The sequence below is a fragment of the Populus nigra genome, chromosome 4 (genome assembly GCF_951802175.1).
Source record: "Populus nigra chromosome 4, ddPopNigr1.1, whole genome shotgun sequence".
NCBI classification, from domain to species: Eukaryota; Viridiplantae; Streptophyta; class Magnoliopsida; order Malpighiales; family Salicaceae; genus Populus; species Populus nigra.
Window position 1 is genome coordinate 20,025,027 of NC_084855.1, and position 22,300 is coordinate 20,047,326.

General features: G+C 34.0%; 1 protein-coding gene across 3 annotated transcripts; it reads right to left on the bottom strand.

Annotated features, from left to right (window-relative positions):
- Positions 1-26: 26 nt before the first annotated feature.
- On the bottom strand, positions 27-20,539 carry LOC133691627 (probable serine/threonine-protein kinase SIS8). Of its 3 annotated transcripts, none has more exons than XM_062112214.1 (17): positions 20,229-20,539; positions 19,152-19,567; positions 17,899-18,102; positions 17,168-17,356; positions 16,764-17,023; positions 16,536-16,655; positions 16,275-16,364; positions 15,025-15,120; positions 7,901-7,993; positions 5,984-6,104; positions 5,010-5,310; positions 3,514-3,637; positions 3,402-3,421; positions 1,680-1,836; positions 807-984; positions 518-590; positions 27-251 (listed from the first exon to the last, which is right to left on the bottom strand). In XM_062112214.1, exons 2-17 carry the CDS (start codon positions 19,398-19,400, stop codon positions 166-168), a joined length of 2,361 nt encoding a protein of 786 aa, XP_061968198.1. In that variant the 5' UTR covers positions 19,401-19,567; positions 20,229-20,539; the 3' UTR covers positions 27-165. The 3 variants fall into 3 exon arrangements, with proteins under 3 accessions (XP_061968198.1, XP_061968196.1, XP_061968195.1); XM_062112212.1 differs by having other exon boundaries at positions 807-1,095; positions 7,901-7,987; positions 20,229-20,536; XM_062112211.1 differs by having other exon boundaries at positions 807-1,095; positions 20,229-20,536.
- Between the last annotated feature and the right edge of the window lie 1,761 nt (positions 20,540-22,300).

The window sequence follows — 22,300 nt, forward strand, 5'->3', positions numbered from 1 at the left end:
TTTCCATTTCATTATCTCGTAGAAAATTGCACAAAAACGATACGGAGTTTGTGCCCCTGAAAAATTGAAGAATTTTATGTTTTCACAATGATTTGGAAAATTATGAGTTTACAACTTAGCCGAGAACATTGCGACACCTCTACCATATATGCACCAGAAACATACTTATCGGCAAAGCATGTACTCGCAATCATGCAATCGAGAGAGTATCTCTTCACAGCTTGGCCGTAAATGCGAATCTGCCCAACAATCTGGCAAAAACAAAAAGGCGCATTATACATGGTTTAAGACAACTCAAATATCCGACCCATGAAAATAATTATAATTGGGTAACAATAACATTTATTTAAACGAGAAATTCCAAATAGAGGAACTGGGAATGGGGCAAGCAACGTGCTCTTTGAAATTATTCTTCAAAGCCAATTATCGCAAGCAAAGAACGCGTTTTGGGGCTCATGCAAAGTTAATAAAAAAATTAAAACGATCTTTGTTTGCCTGTAACAACAGATAGAGTTACCCGATATTAGCTTGCCCAGTGGACCTTCTGGAATCTCCAAACGGGATCTCTCATTCGCAACAGCATAAACCACCTACACAGGATAAAGCAAAAGAAATACAAGTCAAATTGCAGAAATATGGGAAACAAAAGAATTGGGGAATGAAAAAAAGTAGTCCTGATAGAAAGAGTGAAACATACAAGATAAATCTACTAAAAGTCCTGAAGGAATACATTATTCTATCACGCAACTGCCCCAAAGAGAAAAAAACATAAAATTCTGAAGTTAAATGAGAGCGACTAAGCATACCCTTTCTGGCGGTACACCTTCCCATGGCCTATTTAGTGTGCAGAGCTCCCACATTATCACCCCTAGGCTGAAAATATCACATTTTTCAGTGAAGGGTTCATTACGAATTAGTTCCGGTGCCATCCATTCAGGAGTTCCAGCAGACGAGGAATCCCTAATTGGTGTGTCTGTCATTACTCTGGAGAGTCCAAAATCACAGATCTTAACTGTCATATGCTTATTCACAAGGCAATTTGCACTTTTAAGATCCCGATGAACTATCTTCATTCGATGCATGCACATCAACCCCCTTAACGACGAGCAAAAGAATAAAATATTATATAATCAGAACACAGCTGAATGCCAACTTGTAATTAATTACCTAATGTAGCTTAGTCAAATGCTACTGGAACCCTTTTTTTAACAACTAATAAGTTGCCCAGCACACACAAGCTTCAATGGTGATAACAAGTAGCAGTCAAAATGCCCAGATAGGAGTCAAGGATAGTTGGCAATTACATATACAGGCTCTCATTATCAGTTAGCCACAAAAAAAAAATCATTTAAAAGCATCTCTTGGCTTCAGTTGTCTATTTGAATCCCATAAGCGATGTTGTGTATCAACCTCTCACAATCATGTCAAGTTTCTCTTCTATATAGAGAGCAGTGCTCTTTATCTCTACTCATCAAGCTCCAAGGGAGGTATTAGGCATAATATTATATTCTTAAAAATGATGTCACATATAAACCATGATAAAAGAATAGAGAAGTTAGCATTCAAGAAAATTGTTTAGCTAAGACCACCACAAATTTTCAAAGTTAGTTCCTCAAAATAAACAAGCAAAGATGCTTATCCACAGAAGCATTTTCTAAATTAGGACATGACAAACACACCTGCATATATCACACAACATTTTTAGCTTCCTCCGCCAGCTAAGCTTCTTCTTCTGGCCACTCAAGTGGATCAAATAATACAAGGACCCCATCTCCATGTATTCAGTCACCATTGATAAGCGTGGAGGCCTTGTGCAAGCACCCAGAAATAAGATAACTGCGACAACCAGCATCAGTTGGTTCAGATGTCAGGATATAAAATGTAGAAGAAAGATAGGAAGGAAGGAAGGAATTAATTAGAAGAGGAGGAATAAAGGTGGAGAAGAAGAATACAAAAGGGAGAAAAAAGAAGTTTCAACTCTCAATAACCTTCAACTACCTCAAAATAGTAGATTAGTGCCATTATATATAGGCACCTAAACCCTAGTTAAACCCTAAAATGGGAAAGAAAATGCATTAAGGTCTTAACAAAATAAAATCCATAACTACTACTGAACATTATCATGACCTTTTTTTAATATAAAACAAATAACATACTAACCTAAGTAACTAGATCCACCAAATAGCATTCAAAGAAAGTAGAACAAATCTCCTACTTTACTAGAAAGAAAATTCTTATAAATGTTCCATTCATTCTCCAACATTCTCCTCTTCTCGGGAAAAACTCAACATTACTTCAATTCAGCATTCCACAGCTTGAAGTTGCTCACTGAGTCTTTGTTCCATTTAATTTGCTGGGTCTCAAATCCAACCAAAAAGCTCAACGGGGTTATGAAAGTCAAATTCTGGACCTGTTATGAATTTAGGGTGATTTGGTGATTAAAAAATTAATGTTAATAGTTTCGGTCGAGCTTAGGCTCTGATACCAAAGTTACATCTCTTTTTTTGTCATATATCAATCTCCCATAATTTTCACTCAATAGGTTTGGACAGGAATTTCACTTCTTTTCACACAGACACCAAACTAAAAGCAAGGTACTGAACATATGGAATTTCAAATGACCAACTATGTTTGAACAAAAACCATATTCAGCATCCAATCAAATCAGTGCTACATCAAAATGGAAAATCCAAAAAGGGCAAAACCAGCAGCTATGAGGTCACAAAAAAAGCCAAGGCAGGGTGATTAGTACTAAAATCTTTTATAGAAAAGGATTCCTAATCAAAACTTACCTAATTAATAGAATACATCTAGCATTGAGATTCCTTAATAGAAATTATTAATTAAATTAAAAGTTCTAAACTAAGTAGAAAACAAATAATTAAAATCCAAAATCTGTTTGTTTTTAGCAAAGACTGAATGGAAGGGTGAGACTGCAAACATTAAGTAATGCTAAGACAAAATTAATTGCCCAAATCAGTAAGGGTAACATTGTGAAGGAGGTAACTGTTCAGGGCCATTTTTGTAATTTACCCATATAAAATCCTCAAATAAGTCTAAATATTACAATAGCCCAATATACCTAGATTTTCCAATTAAGTAATCTCTAAGTTTCCTATCACAAGTATCTTGAAAATCTTCCATTCATTCTCCATCAGAAAAATAGGTAAGAAGCTTGCCAGTCAACCAGAAAACAGTAACAAGAAGATCCATCCTATTTTTTTCTGAGGCAGTAGATAACCAGAAAACAGTAACAAGAAGATCTCTCCTATTTTTTCTGAGGCGGTAGATCTTGTTAAATTCACAATTCCAAGTTATACATGCAGACATCACTTCCAGAAATCTTAGATAAGTGAAATATAAAAGATACAACTTAAGCAATTAGCAGGTAAGAGGAATACCATTAGGATGTCGAAGACGGCTGGAAGAAATCACATGCAAAAAATCATAGGATAAAGTCAGAAATATTGATAGGATAAAAGTAAAGCAACCCACATGTGAATAAGGAGAGACCTAAGAATTGATATCTCATTGCAGAAGTCCTCCATGTTTTCAGCAGTTAGATCTTGCTCTAGAAAGACCTTGATTGCGACATCTGTACCATTCCATACGCCACGAAATACCTCACCAAAAAACCCTATATACAATCAAGACAGCTAAAATCAATAAAGCATTTTATATATAAATGACTTTACCCCACAAAAACAGTATTAATTTTGTTTCCATATACAAGATGCTGCTTTGATTATCAATTTAGACTATAGTGCAGGAAGTAAGGAGAGGATGAGAGGGAGTTGGGAAGGATAAGGCTCTAAGAACTGCATTGATGGAAAGCTAAGCTTTGCGCATCATTCCTTCCATCAGATATGTTCAAATTTTAAGATAGGCGACATTCAAACTTTCTTCACAGCAGTTTATTCAGCTAAGCAACAAATCTTATCTGTTGTTCAAGCTTCCTACAATGCACAATTTAGATAGCTCTTTTTATTTTATTTTCTCACTATTTTCTCCAGCCATCTAGGGAGTTTAGAGTGGGTTGGGGTCAGACTCTTCATAAAAGCATGCATCTGTATATTAAATTCTGGATGACACAAAATGAGAACATGAAATCAAAGATGAACCATGAATTCAAGGGTACACTAATAGATGGCAGAGCAACCGCCTGTAAAATAATAGTAAGAAAGTGAACAACAATGCCTGCTGCCAACAGCTTGAGAAAACACTGGTTATGATTTCCTCATAACAAAACACCACCCAAATAAATGGAGAACTAAAGACACAAAAGTTGCAGGAATGGCATGCATATGAGATTGTGCTCAAATATTTGGACTGATATCATATCTTTAAATCTGAATGGTGGTTGATGAGGGTTCATCCAGTGAAACTGCAACCAAGGTCACTGGCCAGCTATTTATGACAGTTTAAAGGAGAGATAATAAACTCAAAACCTTTAGATCATTGCATAATGACGGGAAAACATCAACAATCAAAACATTCTATTTCAATTTATCAATGAAAAAATAAACGAGTATAAAAGACAAAATTCTAATGTCATTAGCATAGGTAGCAAAACAAATTCAACCACGGAAATTTATCCAAGAAAAAAAAGAAATCCCAGGAAGGGCTGCATGATAGAACTAAAACGAGACAATCCAAGGATTGTGAACCATCAAAATACGTGGAAGTATTTTAAAGTGAGCAATTAAAATTTCAAGTCCATGAAATGTGTGCCTGTTCCTTTCCTCTTTTATGAAAACATCTATTAAGATTTTAGACAACCAACAGTGTATTGGAACCTTCAATCCAAGCACATTGTTTGCTATTACTGCAATTACAATAGAGAAACCACAGTACTGTTCACCAAGGACTCTTGAAAGATTACAAAATTGTATGCCGACTCATTCCAAAAAAATGTAAAACTATAATAGGTAAATTTTGTACTGCAGTATTGACAGAATCAAAATTCAAAGCCAACAAAACAACTGAAAAATGTAGGTACTGATGCTTACCAATCCCAACACGAGCTCCAACAGTTAATTCTGAGAAATCAATATTCCATTCTTGGAATGGTAGTAGGGGTTTACTATGGAACAAGGGAGATTCGAGAACTTTATTCCATGTTGTAACCAATTGATCGTTAGCTACAAAGCCTGAAGATCTGCTGCTCTGGGAAGTTTGACTTCTATATTCATGTGGGGAAGATGGTAATGAAATTGCCTTCTGGGAATTTATGCGGTCACTTTCAAGGGTATATAAAGCAGACCTTCCACCAGATATTCCCTCACGACCATCAAGATCAAAATTTGATACCTGATTCATGCACAAATTGATTAATTAGTACCAAGAATGCTAGGAGGATGATAACAAATGTGGGATAACTACACTAAGCCTATTTATGCATTTGGAGACTAATGACTCAACTTAACCTCACTTACTTCCATAACTAAACTAACACATGGAACTCACTGTGAAGAAACAACAGTAAGGAAAAAAGTATATTAATGGATCTTCCTAGATATGTGCAGAACCTATATTAGGATAAATTTAATAGAGGAATGACTAGCATCCAGTAACTTAGATTGTTTGTGGTGGAATAGACAATTCAATCCTGGTATCACAAATATACGAGATGTGACACTTTTTTTATGACCATGTAAGCTAGGCACGGCTGAGTCCATAACCCATATCCATATGTCAAAGGACTCACGCAAGATTTCTCTCTTCTCTTACTGAAAAGGATAGTGATCCATCAAAGCTGACAGACAAGACCATAAGATCTACTTTGTTTGGTGATGCTAATTATGCAGGCAACCAACCATGCTTGGCCACTCATGTGCCTAAAATCAAATTCCATGTTTATGAATAGTCTGGAGAAGAATAAATGGCAGTAAAACCCAAAATAATACGAACATAAACAATAATTGGCAAAGAGAAGTTCTTACGCCAAGGAGAGAAACAAAAGTACCAAAAAGAAAAAACATACATTTTTTTGAAGATCTGAGCCATTGTCCTTGTCATCTAAATTATTTGTAAACAACCTATCATTGCCATGTTCACTCAAAAGACGATTTTGCTTCAAAGTTTCATTCATAGCACGTACAGCCCTGAAATAGTTGATTAATTTTACCATATAAGAACAAGACATTTTATCCACAATCAATCAATCAAAGTTTCAAACAGCTTGAGCAATTTTGTCAATGAATACCAAAGGCTAATTGAACAACAGCTTTTATCATTGAACATGATAACCAAATAACCCATGTACACAGATAAAACAAAGATATTGAGAAAACCACTCAAAGAAGAACCAAATTCTGCTAAATTTTATCTCGTCAATCAATAACATCCCAACTTGCAATGTCTTAGGTGCCCGGTACAAGCTAGGAAATTTCAGAACTGATAAAATTAGGATCCTGGAGCCATTTGAGAAATAAATACTGTTATAGGAAAACCAACTAAATATGAAATAAAGGTAGATTCCTAATAAAAACTACTTTCCAATGAATGGTAAATAGTATAACTCCAAATATCTATTAGGAATCTTTAAGTATAGAAAACAATTAAATAAAGGAAATATTAATACTCCAAGGCTGAGGCTTTCTGCAGTCTCCTGGAGGGTTCGGTCGAAGGTAAATGCTAGAATCATTTTTTATCAAGGCAATTGTTGTGGAATAGGTTATTGTTGCTAGACATTTGTGTACTAGGTCGTTTTACGTTGTCTCGCTAGTTGAAATTCAGAGACCAAGTTTGGAAAGGCTAGATGTACAACTCCCGATTTCCCCAAAGTACTTGCTCAAAAACAACTAACCATTTATTACCTTGATAGAAGCCTCCACTGATTTCATCTTTCTTATAAAAAGGAGTGTCCGTGTGTCATTTTTGGCAATCTCATTTTCATGAGGTATAAAAAGGAAGAAATTTGGAACTCAGCTCAGCATTTTTCATCATGGTGATAGGATAATTAGGTTAAAAGTGTACAAGGAAAAAACTACAAATGAAAGGGTAAAGAATCACTTCAGCCTGTATACCAAAATGAAACAGAATAGCCTTCGATAAGAGAACAACAAAAACAAGTGTAAGACTGCATGAGTATAAGGTTGTGGTTGTAGTTGTAGCTTGACTATGTTGTAATAGTAGATAGCCAAGAGATGGCTAGTAGAAAAGAAGTGTTCCCTAAAAAAAGGTGTTGAAATAGCCGTTACAAATAATATTAAAGAAAAAAGCTAGTAAAGCTCCAAAATGGAGCAACTCCAGAAAAACTAGCTTCTAGGTTTTCTAGAATGCGGCCCACATAGGCCCGTAGCCAGCTTTGTGTAACCAAACATATTGGATTGGGCTTTCTTCCCAAAAAGCCATAAAAACCAACCCTACCCTTAGACCCAAATGGGCACTAAGAAGAATTAGGAGAGGGAGATGAGAAGTTACATGCCAAACACAGGACACTTTATCAATAAAATCCCATATCAAGCCTGACTAGAACATAGAATTGCTGCTATTTTATAGGTAGCAAAACCCTAATAATCCTAAATTTAGTAGAAAATAAATATCCAAATAGGAAAAGAATTCCTTCTTGAGAAGAGCACCTGATATCCTAATATTCTAGACAAATTAGTTAAAGGATTACATAAATCTATTCAAAGAAAAATCAGAATAACCTAATTTGTATTTTCTACAACTACAGTCATAGTAGCATAGCATGATCATAGCTTACTGCAACCACATCATAGCCTAATATCTAAACAAATATAATATTATAATTTGTTTTTCTACAACAGCAACATAGATTACTCCAATTGTAACAAAACAGAAATCAAGTCAAAATAACAAAATATGATAAACATAACTATAGCACAGTAGCATCACAACATAATGCACAGGTCATAATGAAACAAACATCAACCTTACGATGTCATCACCAATTTCTGGGGTCATGCTAATACTTCTTCTTCTCATTCTATGAGCTTCTGATGTTGATGCACCCTCTGACCTGTAGCTACACTTGACAATCCAATATTAGCATAATCTCAGATCACAACTAATCAACTATACACCATTGTATCATAGAAATTAGTAGATATACCATTATTACCAGAGATGCATAAACAAAGAATCGGGTAAATTATGCACAAGCTGCTAGGATAATAAAGCAGTAACACTTGTTGGTGTGTTTTAAGAATAGGGAGTGTGCTAAAAAAGATGCCATAATGCAGCCTCCACCCTTCCTCATATCATTATTTCCTCTGCTCTTTTTATATTCCTTTTCTCAATTCTCAATTACAATATTACATAAACATCAGTATTACTTGCTGGCTTAGAACCATGAAGCGCACACATTTCACATTAAAAAGTTCGACATAAAACACAGGGAGTTTGCCTGTGATAAATTAGAGTAAATATTCATTAGTCTCTGACTTTTTCAACCTGGTTGTATGTTATACGTAGTCCTTTGTGTTTGAAAACCTATAACTTAGTCATTTGACTTTGATTGACCATTGTATAACTGAAACCTTGGTTGGTTTTTCAATAAATCCCCAAAGCATGCTTGGACGTTTAAATTATTAGATAAAAACTAACATAGCAGGGTTTTAGGAAAAAAAAAAAAAACAAGACTTCTTTGATAAGACAGCAGTTAAAAAGAATCAAGGGACTCAGTTATTAGTTTTTAAACATGAGCAACTAAGTTATAATTATGTTCAAAACAAAGAGATAACAGAATAATATACTTGATAAATTACTTCCATAGATCTATATATGTCGTGTGTGTCTTCATGGGTTGTACATACTACAAAGGAAATATGCTTTTGAAATAAGAAAACAAGTGATGCTTTCAATATTTTGTTTTTTTATTTTATCAATCAGTTTATGAATGGGTGGGTGGGCGACAGGAACGGCTATTAACATTGTCTTGCCCATTACACTAGATTTTTCAATTTTTTAATGTTGTTCTCTTTTTGGTAGAAATTAAGTTAGAATCTCTCTGTTTTACGCATGCACTGAACTAAATTGCTAAAATATTGACCCTGTATCGAGACAAGAGAAAGGTAAATTTCAGGAAAATTATAAATATGTAAAAATGCCTCTGTAGGCATGATGAGATTCTTCAGAAAAGTGAAGCACAAACGGTTACAAGAAAACTGTAAATAAAAAAGTTGAAAGCACAAAAATTCGTATGTAAAAGTCCAATTTATGAAGATTATTGAGAGTTGGGTTGACGACTACCAAAAGAATTCTCAAGTCTTGTGTGCTTTCAGGAGTCCATGCCTTAACAACTAAGAGGAATCATTATTTCTCTTGTTTTTCTGTTTCACGGCTAAGAAAAATTCAATAGGAGCGAGCAGCTTCCAAGTGCATTAGCAGTTCTATGAATATTTAGAATGGAAACCTTCCACTAAGAAGAGGAAATATGGTTTTTGTCATTATTTTCAGCATGGTTTTTTGATGGCTTTACAAACAGACTACCAAAATCAGTTAATATATATATATATATAAAATAAAAAACACTATAGTTGATGCAGACGACAAAAGAAACAGAATTACTACATTCTATCATGACTTTTGTGCACAAAGGTATTTCTGTAATTACCAATTTAGCTTGAGATTCTCTAGGTGCTTTTATTTTAAGTTTAGTCTCTTATTAGTCCTTAATTTAAGATGATTTAAATAGAAATAGCAGTGTTTTCTTATTTAAGAGATAAACTTTGTTGAGTTTGTTTAAATTATAGGCCAAAGTAAGAAAATAAACATCCATGTACTTAGTCCATATACAACACCTAAAATTATTATATTTTTGGGTTAGGGTTTATTTGTAAGTGCTTCCATTCTCTACACTTTGGTGGCTAAAAAGATAAGAGAAAATGTGAATTTTGGGTTACTTTAGATCTTGGAAGAGAGTGCAATTTTTATGACACCTTGTAATCCCCTTTTCTCATAGTGAATTTTCATGATCGTCTTGCCCGTAGAGTAGGACTAAGTTGTCGCACTACATAAATTTCTTGTTCGCTCTTGCGTGATTGATTGTGCTTGATCTTTTATATTTCTCTACTTGCCAATTAGTTTGAGATTCTAGGACTGTTTCCGTAACATATTGGTATTAGAGCTTACCTAGTTATCAGTTGACTTTTGTTATGGCAACAAAAGTAACGTCAACTACGAAGTTTGATGTAGAGAAATTTAATGGTGTGAACAACTTCAATATGTGGTGTATTAAGATGCATACCTTGTTAGTTCAACAAGGTTTATTTAAGGCACTGAAAGGTGTAGACAGTTTGTTTAAGGAAATCAATGATGAGGAGAAAAAAGATCTCATGGAACGGGCATGTAGTGCTATTCAACTTTGTTTGTCTGATTTGATTCTAAGAGAGGTTGCTAAGGAGACTACAGCTGCTAGATTATAGACAAAGTTGGAAACTCTTTACATGAATAAATCCTTGATGAATTGATTGTATCTAAAGCTTGGGTTGTATACTCTCCGGATGAAAGAAGGTATGCACATCAAAGACCATCTTAACGAATTCAATAGAGTAAATTTAAATTTGCAAAATGTTGATGTTAAGGCTAAAGATGAGGACTAGGATTTGATTTTATTGTGTTTATCACCTCCATCTTATGATCATTTTGTTGATACTTTGTTGTATGGAAGGAATATTCTTAATTTAGAAGATGTCAAAGCTTCCTTGAACTTTAAAGAGTTGAAAAAACACGTGAAAGAGTTATGATAATGATCATGCTGAGGGCTTGATTGAGGGGTAGAACAAATAATAAAGATCCAGGTAATAAAGGCAGGTCTAGGTCAAAATCAAAATCTAGAAAAAATAAATACTTTGAATATCATAAAGTATGGCACTTTTAGAAGAACTATCATAGGCAAAAAGATAAGAGAAAGAAAAAGAAAACCTAATAATGCAAATGTTGCAAATGAAGGGGAAATTTATGATGATGTTGAAAGTGTTCTGGTTCTGTCTGTTGGTAGCACAAGTGATGGATGGATTCTTGATTCGGCTTGCACATTTTATATTTTTCCGAATATAAGCTAGTTTGACACTTATAAAGTTGTCAATGGTACTGTTTTATTAGAAGACAACAAAAAAACTTTTTGTTGTTGGAGTGATACAAATCGAATTAGAATGTATGATGGCATTGTTAGGACATTGGAGGTTTGGGATGTTCCAGAAATGAAGAATTTAATTTCTTTTTGAGTCTTTTTGATTTCCAAGGTTATGGTTATTCTAATAAAGGTGAAGTTCTGAAAGTTTGTACTGGTGCTCTTGTCGGGGTGAAAGAAAAGCTAGTTAATGGTCTACCGTCTTCAAGGTTCAATAATTATGGATTCAACTAGTGTATCATTTATGGTTGATTTGGATAATAATTCTACTTAGTTATGGCACAAGCGACTAGGACATATGAGTAATAGGAGATGCAAGAGTTAAGCAAGTGAAATTTGATAAGTGGTCAGAAAATAGTTAAATTAGATTTTTATGAGCATTATGTTTATGGAAAATGGAAAACAATGCATTGTAACATTTAGCATAGTTATTTGTTATAGCAAGGGTACTGTGGATAATATTCATTCTAACCATTGGGATCCTTCTCTTATTATATCAAAAAGTAGAGCACAGTATTTGTTGATATTTATTGATGACTACTGTGGGAAGGTCTGGGTATTTTCTAAAAAGAAAGGGTGATGTGTTAGCCACCTTCAAGCAATGAAAAGCCTTGATTAAAAAGCAGACGAGTAAGAAAAGCAAGCACTTAGAACTACTAATGGTTGGGAATTATGCTCAGGTAAGTTTGATGAGTTCTACATGAATAAAGAAATTGCTAGACATCGCACTGTCAAGAATACACTATAACAAAATAGGGTTGCAGAACATATGAACAAGACACTCTTGGAATGAGCACATTGTATGCTTTTATAAGTTGGATTGTCAAAGGACTTTCAGGCGGAAACAAATAACATGTCTTGTTATTTGGTTAATAGATCCTCATCGACAATTTTAGAGTTGAAGTTTCCATATGAGGTATAGTCTGGCTCTCCTGTTGATTACTCTAAACTACGAGTATTTGGATGTACTGCTTGTGCTCATATTAAGGAAGATAAACTTGGGTTAAGAGCGAAGAAAGGCATATTCCTAAGCTATGCATTTGGGGTGAAGGGCTATTAATTGTGGTGTGTTAATCCCAAGTCTCCTAAGTTTATTACTAGCAAGGATGTGATCTTTGATGAGTCTAATATGTTTCAAAAGGAAAAGAAATCGATTGGGATTGATATTGAGATGAACCAGAGTAATAGCAAACAGGTGGAACTTGAGGTTAGAGCTTCAAAGACAGCGTAGAAAGATAATTTAGATAAGCTTTTTAAGGAAGTGGTGCAGCATATTATTATTAAAAATGCACCTAAAAAACAACCTTACAGTATTGCTATAGGAAGACAGAAGACAAATAAAAACCCCAATTATGAGGGTTATGCTGATCTAGTTGATTTTTCCTTGAATGTTATAGATATTCTTGATAATCTTGACAATCATGAGCTTTATTCTTATAAAGAGTCAATTTCTTGCAAAGAATCTTCTCAATAGTTGTTTACTATGTATGAGAAGATTGAGTTTCTTTATAAGAACCGGACACGGGTGCTTGTTCAACCACCATAGGGCTGCAAATTGATTTAGGAGAGGAAAGATGGAATCTTAGAGGTTAAGGATTCAAGGTTTAAATTGTTAAAGGCTTTATATAAAGAGAAATTGACTTCAATGAAATGATCTCTTCAGTTGTGAAGCATAGCTTTATTTGGGTATTACTTGCTATGGTTGTTTTGTTTGACTTAGAGCTTGAGCAATTGAATGTCAAAACAGCTTTTCCATATAGTAAGCTGGAGGAGAGGATCTAAATGCATCAGTCGAAGGGTTTCATTGCTCAAGGTAAAGAAGATCATGTGCTTATTGAAAAAGTCATTGTATGGCTTGAAGCAATCACCGAAACAGTGGTATAAAAGGTTTGATGCTTTTATGCTTGGACATGGTTACTTTTTGTGTGACTATGATAGTTGTGTATATTTTAGAAAGCTCTCAGATGGTTCATTTGTGTACTTGTTGTATGTTGATGACATGTTGATTGCTTTCAATAACATGTTTGAGATCAACAATTTGAAAAATTAGTTGAGTTTGAGATGAAAATTTGGGTGCAACTAAGTAGATTTTGGGTATAGAGATACTTGCCATAGATAAAGTATCATGCAAAGGTACTTGAGCGTTTTAGTATACAAGACTACAAGTCAGTGAGTACACATGCAGCCCATTTTAAGTATCTTCAAGTTTGTCACCAAAAACTAAGGATATGGAGCACGTCTCAGGTGTTCCATATGTTAGTGCAGTTGGAAGCATAATGTATGTTATGGTCTACACTCATCTAGACATTTCACATACTATTAGTGTGGTCAGCATGTTTATAAAAAATCTTGGTGAAGTTCACTGGCATAACGAGAAATGAATCCTCTATTATCTTAGAGATACCACATATGTTGGCTTGATAAATGACAGGAGTAGTAATACTAGAAGTAATATTGAGGGCTTTGTAGATTCATATTACACTGGTAATTTAGACATAAGGGGATCGTTGACAGGTTATGTTTTCATTCTCTCAGATTATGCCATTAGTTGAAAAGCAATTTTACAATCCACTGTTATCTTTTCTACAACAGAAGCTGAGTATATGAAATTGACAGAAGCAATGAAAGAAGCTTTATGGTTGAGAAGTTTAGTTGATAATCTTAGTTTGTCACATGAGTTGACTGTTATACATTGCGATAGCCAGAGAGTTATTCATCTGGCCCAGAACTAGATGTACCATGAACAGACCAAACATATTGATGTTATATATTATTTCATTTTAAATATTATGTCACAGGGTGCTTTATATCAATGAAGAAGATTGCTACAACTAAGAACCCTGCACATGTGCTGAACTAAAAACCCTATAGATATGTTGACGACGCTTATCTTTGTAGTCAAGTTCAAGCATTTCTTAGACTTCATTAGTTTGTGTAGTACTTGAAAGATGCTTGATGAAGGTGATCATAAAGGAGTTCAAGTTTCAAAAGTTTGCTCACTTTAAGCCAAGGTGGAGATTTGTTGGGATTTTCTTAAATTATAGGCCAAAATGAGAATAAATAATCATGTACTTGGTCCACATGTAAAAGCCTAAAGTTCTCATGTTTTAGGATTAAGGATTATTCGTAGATGTCTCCATTCTCTATACTTTGGTGACTAGAAAGACGAGAAAATATGAGTTTTAGATTATTTTGGGATCTTTGGTTTGATTAATTTTGCATGACACCTTGTAATTTCTACTTTCTCATAGTGAATTTCCTTGGTCATCTTGCCCATGGAAAAGGCCTAAGTTATTAAATCACGTAAATTTCTTATGTGCTCATGTGATTGATTGTACTTGTTCTTTTATATTTGTTCTTTTATATTTTTCTCTACTTGCCAATTGGTTTGAGATTTTAAAGTTATTTCCACAAGAAAGTCCTTAATCCAACAATATGCTTTTGGTTGAATGATGCAATCTTCCCTTTCGTGCGACTCCCATGGGAAAATTAAAAGAGCATTAAAAGTAGTCACAAGAATGAATATTTTTTTCTTAATTTGTGTAAGAAGTCAAACAAGACGATCTTTATAGGACAGGGAGTGCAGGATTCTGGAATACCAAAGAAGCTTAACCAAGCTCATCCAAAATCACTATGCCAACCATTTTAGTCATATTTGGAACCTAATTAGCTTTAGAGAAAAAAGATAATTCTGGAACCGAATAAGATAACTAACCATAAAATGAAATCTAAATAGATAGTCAACTAATTAACATCAACCTAGTTAGCTTTAGAAAAAAGATAATTTTGGAACAGAATAAAACAACTAAACCATAAAATGAAATCTAAATAGATAATCAACCAACTAGGCAACTAACATCAAGAAGTATTTTCCAGTATAATGCTCAAATGTGTTTAAAAAATAGGAACAAAAAGGTATGAACCTCGATGTAGCAACATCATCAGCATAATCTCTAATTGAATGTCTATCACCACTTAACATGGACCGACCACGCGCTTGCAATGAAGGATGTTCTGGACTGCAAAACAAAGATCAATGAAGTTGTTAGCTAAAACTTCACCATTACAAGTTTTATAGTTTAACTTTGACATAACCACGAGCAACCATATTTAGGACTTGTGAAAAATGAATATACAACGCACCTTTAATCAGATCAATTGAATCAGAGTACATAGAAATCAATGTGGATAATTGCATGCATGTGAATGAAACCTCTAACCCCACATCCGCCCAATAGAATAAATGGAAAAGAATGACACTAGCCAGGCAACTCAAATGACAATTAAGAATCCATACATGCAAAGTCAAGGCACAAACCAAACAATACCCAATGCAGTGTTAGAACATCCAACCTATATCTTTTCCATTGAAAAACAAATCTAAGGGTGCCCTCCTATTCACTATTTGAAAAGAAGCATTTTCAAGTGACATAGTTTCTAAGTTTTCTAGGAATTAAAAGCTAGAGAATAGAAATGTAGAAAAGAAAGCCAATGGTCTAGGTTCCATCAAATAAGAAGTCAAAGTGTATGCTTTCTTGAAAAGCATGAAAAAGCATCAAATTATGCTTTTGCTGAAAAGGCATGCAACCTGGAAATGCCCAACCATGTACTCATCTAGTTAATTATTGCTTATACAAAGGATATAATAAATCCCTTGGGGGTAAATGCTAGAAAAATAAACCACAAATTTCAAAAAAAAAAAAAAAAAAAACTAGAATATAACAAGTATGGTATCAAATGCCATAATATAGTTCAAGCCTTTAGCCCTACGATTAAAATGGGTAAATCCCCGCCTCCCCAAAAAAAAGAAACAATTTTAAGAAAAACTCGCAGCGAGGCCTGTATAAAGTTTATGAATTACACATTAATATACTTTAATAGGTTCATTATGCCCATAATACCACAGCCCTACCATGAGATCTTATTCTTCTAACTTATGACTGTTAAAAGATAGGAGATCATTCCCCCAAAGGAATGAGGGAAAAGAAAAGAACCAAGAGAGTACATATATTGGTACTCTTGGCAGCAAACCTATTGAAAGAATTGAAAATTCCCACCTAATAGGTACTCTTGGCAGGGACAGAAGTAAAACTTAGACTTCCAAACATTCGTGTTGATTCCCTGTAAATGTGAAACCAAATGAAAAAGCTCTCAGGGGAAACCATGCTATTACCTTGAACTAGCAGTCCGCTGTTCAGCAATGACCTTTTTCCGGCTACGTCTCCAAAAAGTTGTTGCAATATTCGGTTCGCTTTGTGATAAGCTGGGAGGAAAGGAACATGTTCAAGTACAACATTCTGCTCTATAGTATGGTTAAAGTCAACAAAAAGAAATGAAAAATTTAAACAATAAAATAGAATACGAGAAACAAGAAGTGTCATACCAAGTTCACATTGCAAGAAGGAACTTCTCGGGTGAAGATATATATCATTACCTCAATTTTCTGTCAATAGAGGTGGCAGATCGCAACATCATATTTCGCAATGAAGGGCCTGATACATTCGAAGACGCCTCTAATTTCTTATGGAACTGAAGGTTTTCATCTTTTTCAGCACTGTTGCATCAAAAATAAGACATAGCAACTTACTATTTTCAGAACTCCCATTAACAGATTGTACAGATTGTCATTTTTGGAAAAATCATGCATTAGCTATTTGCTAACCTGTCAGGGTCCGCTCTTTCTGCAAAACCATACAGAGGACTGTTTGGCTCTAGAGGAGAATCACAGGAATCATTTTCTGCAGAGTCACTCTCCCCTGCTGCTGAAATATGAGTCATAAAAATCGCCCTGGTCGAACTCGGTATCAATTGACCAGGAAACCGCACAAGATCAACCAGTAGTTCCACAGAATTCAACACAACAATCACAGACATGTGTTTATATGAGTCCACACACTCAACAGTCCCATCATTTGGTAAACCCTGGGAAAGAAAGAAAAAACAGTAAGAAATCTTTCAGATATTGTATATCTTAATTAGCAATAAATTGCATCTTTATCTAATTTTGGGCATTCAATAAAAATGGAGCAGAACAGTTGAACTCACTGGGTGAAGTTAAAAGCTTACCACCATGAGTCTACTTTCAAGACCTACAGAATCTGCTAAAACTTTAAACAAGATTGCCCTAGGACAGCATGACCCTTGCCTTATTTGCCCCAGCAACTGAACACCTCGATTTTCTAACACGTGGGAGGCTTCTTCTATTGCAGCTTTTGCTGGACTCTCCACATTTGGTCTTTTATAAAAATCAGACACCTGCTCAGGAACAAGAGAAATGAAAATGAAAAGAGCAATTTTTGGACTGAATAATGGAACAAAAAAATTAAGAAGATCGACAAAACTAGGTAGAATTTAGTCCCTGAATTGGCTTGCAAAACAAGGAATTATTACCTTAATACATTGCAATTAAATTACAAGTAAAAAGGTAAATTAAAGCGGAAGTGAAAAACAGAAAAGAAAATCTTTTCATTGCAGCACAAATAGTTAATGACGTGTGGTTTGAGAAGCCCGCACCAAACATGCACGAAAACATCCAATGTAGTTGCATAGGCAAGAAAACAGTTTTTGCCAAGATGTGAAGGGGTTTGTAATATGTCTTGACAATAGGTTAAGGATGTATAGATTTCCTTGGCATAATCAAGACTACATCACAGTAAAAAAGAAAAATAGTTTAAGGTGGAGAGGGCAACAAAAAAAGAAGAAAAAGGTAAAGATAATTAAAGGGCGAAAAAAGAGCAACTGAAAACTTCAAATGAGATATCCATTTAATAGAACAATGGTTATTCAAGAATTCTTACCAATCCAGCAATCTTTTTTATCATTGCAGCTGGATTTGAGTTCAACCCTTTTACCAGTGCCACAATCAATTGCTTAAGCATGGATAGCTTTTTGTCTTTCTTAGCATCTACAAGAATGACATCAGCCTTGAAACCCTCGGCTCCCATAGAATGAAGCTCATCTAAAGTTGGAATATTAACAAAGAGCTCCTTTAGCCTTTTATCCTGTAACAATCCATGATATTAAATCATCACAACATGAAGGAAAATCAATGCTCTAAGTAGGCAACCAAACAAATGGAGCAAGTTGGAAAGTAAATTATAAGTTAGGACACAATCCATCAAGTAATGTTCGTCCTCTTTGAAAATATCAACAATTTAAATAATCCAGAAAATGCATTTAGCATTGTTTGAACTTATTTCATTTCTCACTGTCCAAAAAAGAAAAGAAAGAAAAGAAAAGGCATTTCTCAACAACACGTGTAGAAAAAATAGTACAAAGAGGTCAAACATTTTTTGGTCAACAGAAAAAATTCATATCGACTTTCAAAGAAGCAGAACAAAGAGACAATGCAACAAAGGTCATGAGATTGATGGATGCATTTTCTGATACCACTATTTTATCATGAATCTTCCTTCCATCACTCAAGTCTGATTCTGATAGAACTAAATAAAACTATCTCTATCAAAGGTCTAAGAATTTAATAAAAACTAAAAATCAAAAGTTACAATGTTATAAATTTATTGGTTAAAAGCACAGAAGGTCCACCATCTCAACCTAAAAGATGCACATTATGCATCAATTTCAAAATTTCTCTTTAATTAAGTGTTCTACAAGGAAATCATCCAAAAAAAGCAAGAAAACGAAGAAGAATTTGACACCACCCAAGATACTTCCTACTGTAACTATATGGAAGCACGGGCCACATTATCCACAAAAGACCTAATAGTACATTTTAACATGCAACTTCTGAATCTTAGTTAAGAGGAGAGGAAAATATTTGCAATAGAGAAGGTCAAAAAACAGAACAAAAGGTTGCATCATAACCAACATAGTTGAGCATAAGAAGATAATGACCACAAATTAAAAGGAAATGATCATCAAACACAAGTATAAACAAGAGAAATAATCTCATAAATGAACTATTTCTTCACAGCCACATTATTTGTGGATCTGTAAAAAAGATTAAGTTCCAGCAAAGATCAGACTACTCAACCAAAGGAACTTATAGCAAATAAATATGAACAAGAATTTAGAATATATAAATTCTCACCGGTATGACAGAGTAAAAACCATTTGGTATTTGTTTGGAAAGCATCCCAGTGCTCCAGAGAATTTGTGAAGCAGTCTGAGAAGACAAACCATCTTCCTCATAACTTTTAGGTGATTCTTTATTACTCAAAGTATCTTCTTGAGAAAGCAAAGAGGCAGAGTCAAATTTCTCGATAAAGTCTGAGCCCCACCACACAGAATTTGAAGGCCCTTGCTCCACTGGCCCCGAATCATCTCGTGTCTCCTCCATGTCCTTAAATATTTGGGATGTAAAACCATTTCGGTCCCCCACTCCTTATCCCATAAAAGACCTCGCCAATCTCGCAATGGTTTTTACACAACTAAACAATGTATTAAAAATCTCTTCTGTTATGGCTTGGTTATGCTGGAGGCCATTTGACCTGCAAAGCTAAAATCCTATGCGAAATTGGAAAATTCCTAATGTCAGTTTAAATATTTTTTTCATCTAAAAAAAAAAAACTAGAGAGATCACAGTGCAAAGGCACAACATCCCAACAATGATACAGAAGCGCAGAAACCAAGACAGTTCAGTCCCACCTCATTTAGAGATCGAAAGAGCACCACCACACCAATCTAGTAAAGCTCAATTATTAGAAAGGAGCTCTAAGAAATCAAAGTCAGAAGCTTGATGGATGATTGATTTTGACTAGAGATTGCATCTGCTGATAGATATTTGATTTGACTAGAGATGGCAAACAAACATGATTTATTTTGCATGAAGGGAATGCCATTGCCATTGGAGCAGATACGCAGTCATTTACCATTACATACATATAGACACACACACATGTAAAAGAAGAAAATAAAATAAAAAATGTACACACAGAATTAACTTAATTAAACAAATTTACTATTTCAGTATTGTTTAAAAATAATTGTGCCAATAATCAATCAATCAATCCTTAAAGAATTAAACCTGAGCATTGCAAAATGGTCCTAACAAAGAGAAAGAAAGATCCAATCCTAAATCTAGAACGATATATAAATCTGATAGAAAAGAGATACAAGTAAATAGAGTAGGAAATCAAATCTAAAGAGAAAAAGGCAAGAGTGATACCAGCAGATCGAAGCATTGGAAGAAGCAATTGCCACTCCAGCCAACACCAATTGAATCTCAACTCTTCCTTTTTAAACAAACAAAACTCATCTCTTCTTTTCTTTCTAGAAACATATGATAAACATAGCCTTTTATTGTGTGTTTGAGTGAGTACTAAATAGAAACAGAGAGCCAAGGAGGGGAGAGGGGGTTGTAGATGGAGGGAAAGAGAACAGGTCAGGGAGAAGAAAGAGACGGAGAAATATTTATATCTTTTTTTTTTTTTTTAATATGTCTTGAAGATACGGATACGAAAATATTTGGCAAAATCTTTGGTTATTTTATATTGAGAGAGCGCGAGGGATAGGATATTAATAAATAAATAAATAAATAAAAAGATAGAGTTTTGGAGAGACGGGTGTGGTGCTGTGGATGCGCTCGATTCGTGTGAGTGATATTTTTTGGTTACTTTGGAGTTATTTATTTATTTATATGTCAAAATTAATTAATGAGGAAAGTGTTTTTTTTTTTTTTTACCTTCTTTTTTGTAGAAAGGAAAGAAGGGAAGGGTGTTGAGTCACGTGCAAGAGAGCGGGGCAAATGGGGGGACCTCTTTCCGACGGGCAGCTGGCAATTGGGGTTGGCTCCCCGACACCTTCGTTCGCGTGAAGCTCTCTCTTTTTCCTCTCTTTTATTCAATGTGTTTGTATGAGTTATTTGCCGGATAGCTGACCAGCGCTGCACCACGGACTTTAGTGGGAAAAAAACAATGAATGTTCGGTTGTTGCTGGTGTTTAAAAATACTAAAAGAAAAATCCATTACTTAGATATAAATTTAACTAGATTTAATAAGTTAATTTTATTTATTTATACAATAAAAAAAATATTAAATGGTCTGAATTTAAAAAAAAATCTTTCATAAATAAGCCTAAATATAGTAGTAGGGGGCTTAAGCCATAGTTGCTTGGCTCAAGCTCATTTATAAAAGAAATTTTAACAAAAAATACCTAAGAAAACAAAGGATAATTTATTATGTTACTTAAAGACAATAAAAATCACAAAAACAAATTTATTAGATAGTGAGGTTCTAACTCGAGATCCGATTTGTGAGGCCAGATAACATCATAGCAAGTCTATAAAAATTACAGTATTCAATTTTCAACAATCAAAATCTAGAAGGGTGAAATAAAAAAATCAATTAAAAAATTTAAAAAAAAACATCGATAAAACTAGATAGATAGACAATAAAAATCACAAAAACAAATAGACTAAATTTAAAAAAAATCTTTCTTAAATAAGCCTAAATATAATAGCAGTGAGTTTAAGTCATAATCGCATGGCTTAAGCTCATTTATAAAAGATTTTTTTAACAAAAATACCCTAAGAAGGATAATTTATTATGTTACTAAAAGTTAATAAAAATCACAAAACCAAATTTATATTCTGTATTGAAAAGTGTAAGTGGGACATTCTACTGGATACAATGAAAAAAAAATCTCTTTTCAAAAAGAAAATTAACTTATAGTAAGTTAGACGCTAACTCAAGACCTGATTCGGGAGGCCAGATAACATCATAGCAAGTTGATAAAAATTACAGTGTTTAATTCCCAACAATTAAAATTTAGAAGGATGAAATAAAAAAACCAATTGAAAAAATTGAAAAAAAACACTGACAAACCTAGGTAAATCTACCAAACCCCGCAAGTGGGATCATGCAAACAAGATAACCTAATATAAGGCAATATATATATATATATATATATATATATATATATAAAGCTCAATTCTCAAACTAATGAAAAAATATTCAATTTTAAAAAATAACCTAAAAAAATACTCAATTCAACTCAAGTTAACCTGTCAAACTCATGTTGAAGTCATATAATTAGGATAACCTCGTAAAAAGAAAAGCAAAGAAAATCATGAAGCTTAATTTTCAACAACCCTGATGTTGAAGGATAGACTTTAAAAGAAAAGTTATTGTCATAAAAGGATCCAAAAAGGATTGATGTCAATCTAGGTTAGCCTTACAAACTCATGACCTAGGATTATGAGACTATGATTACCCCGTCAAGAAAATTACAAAGCTCAAT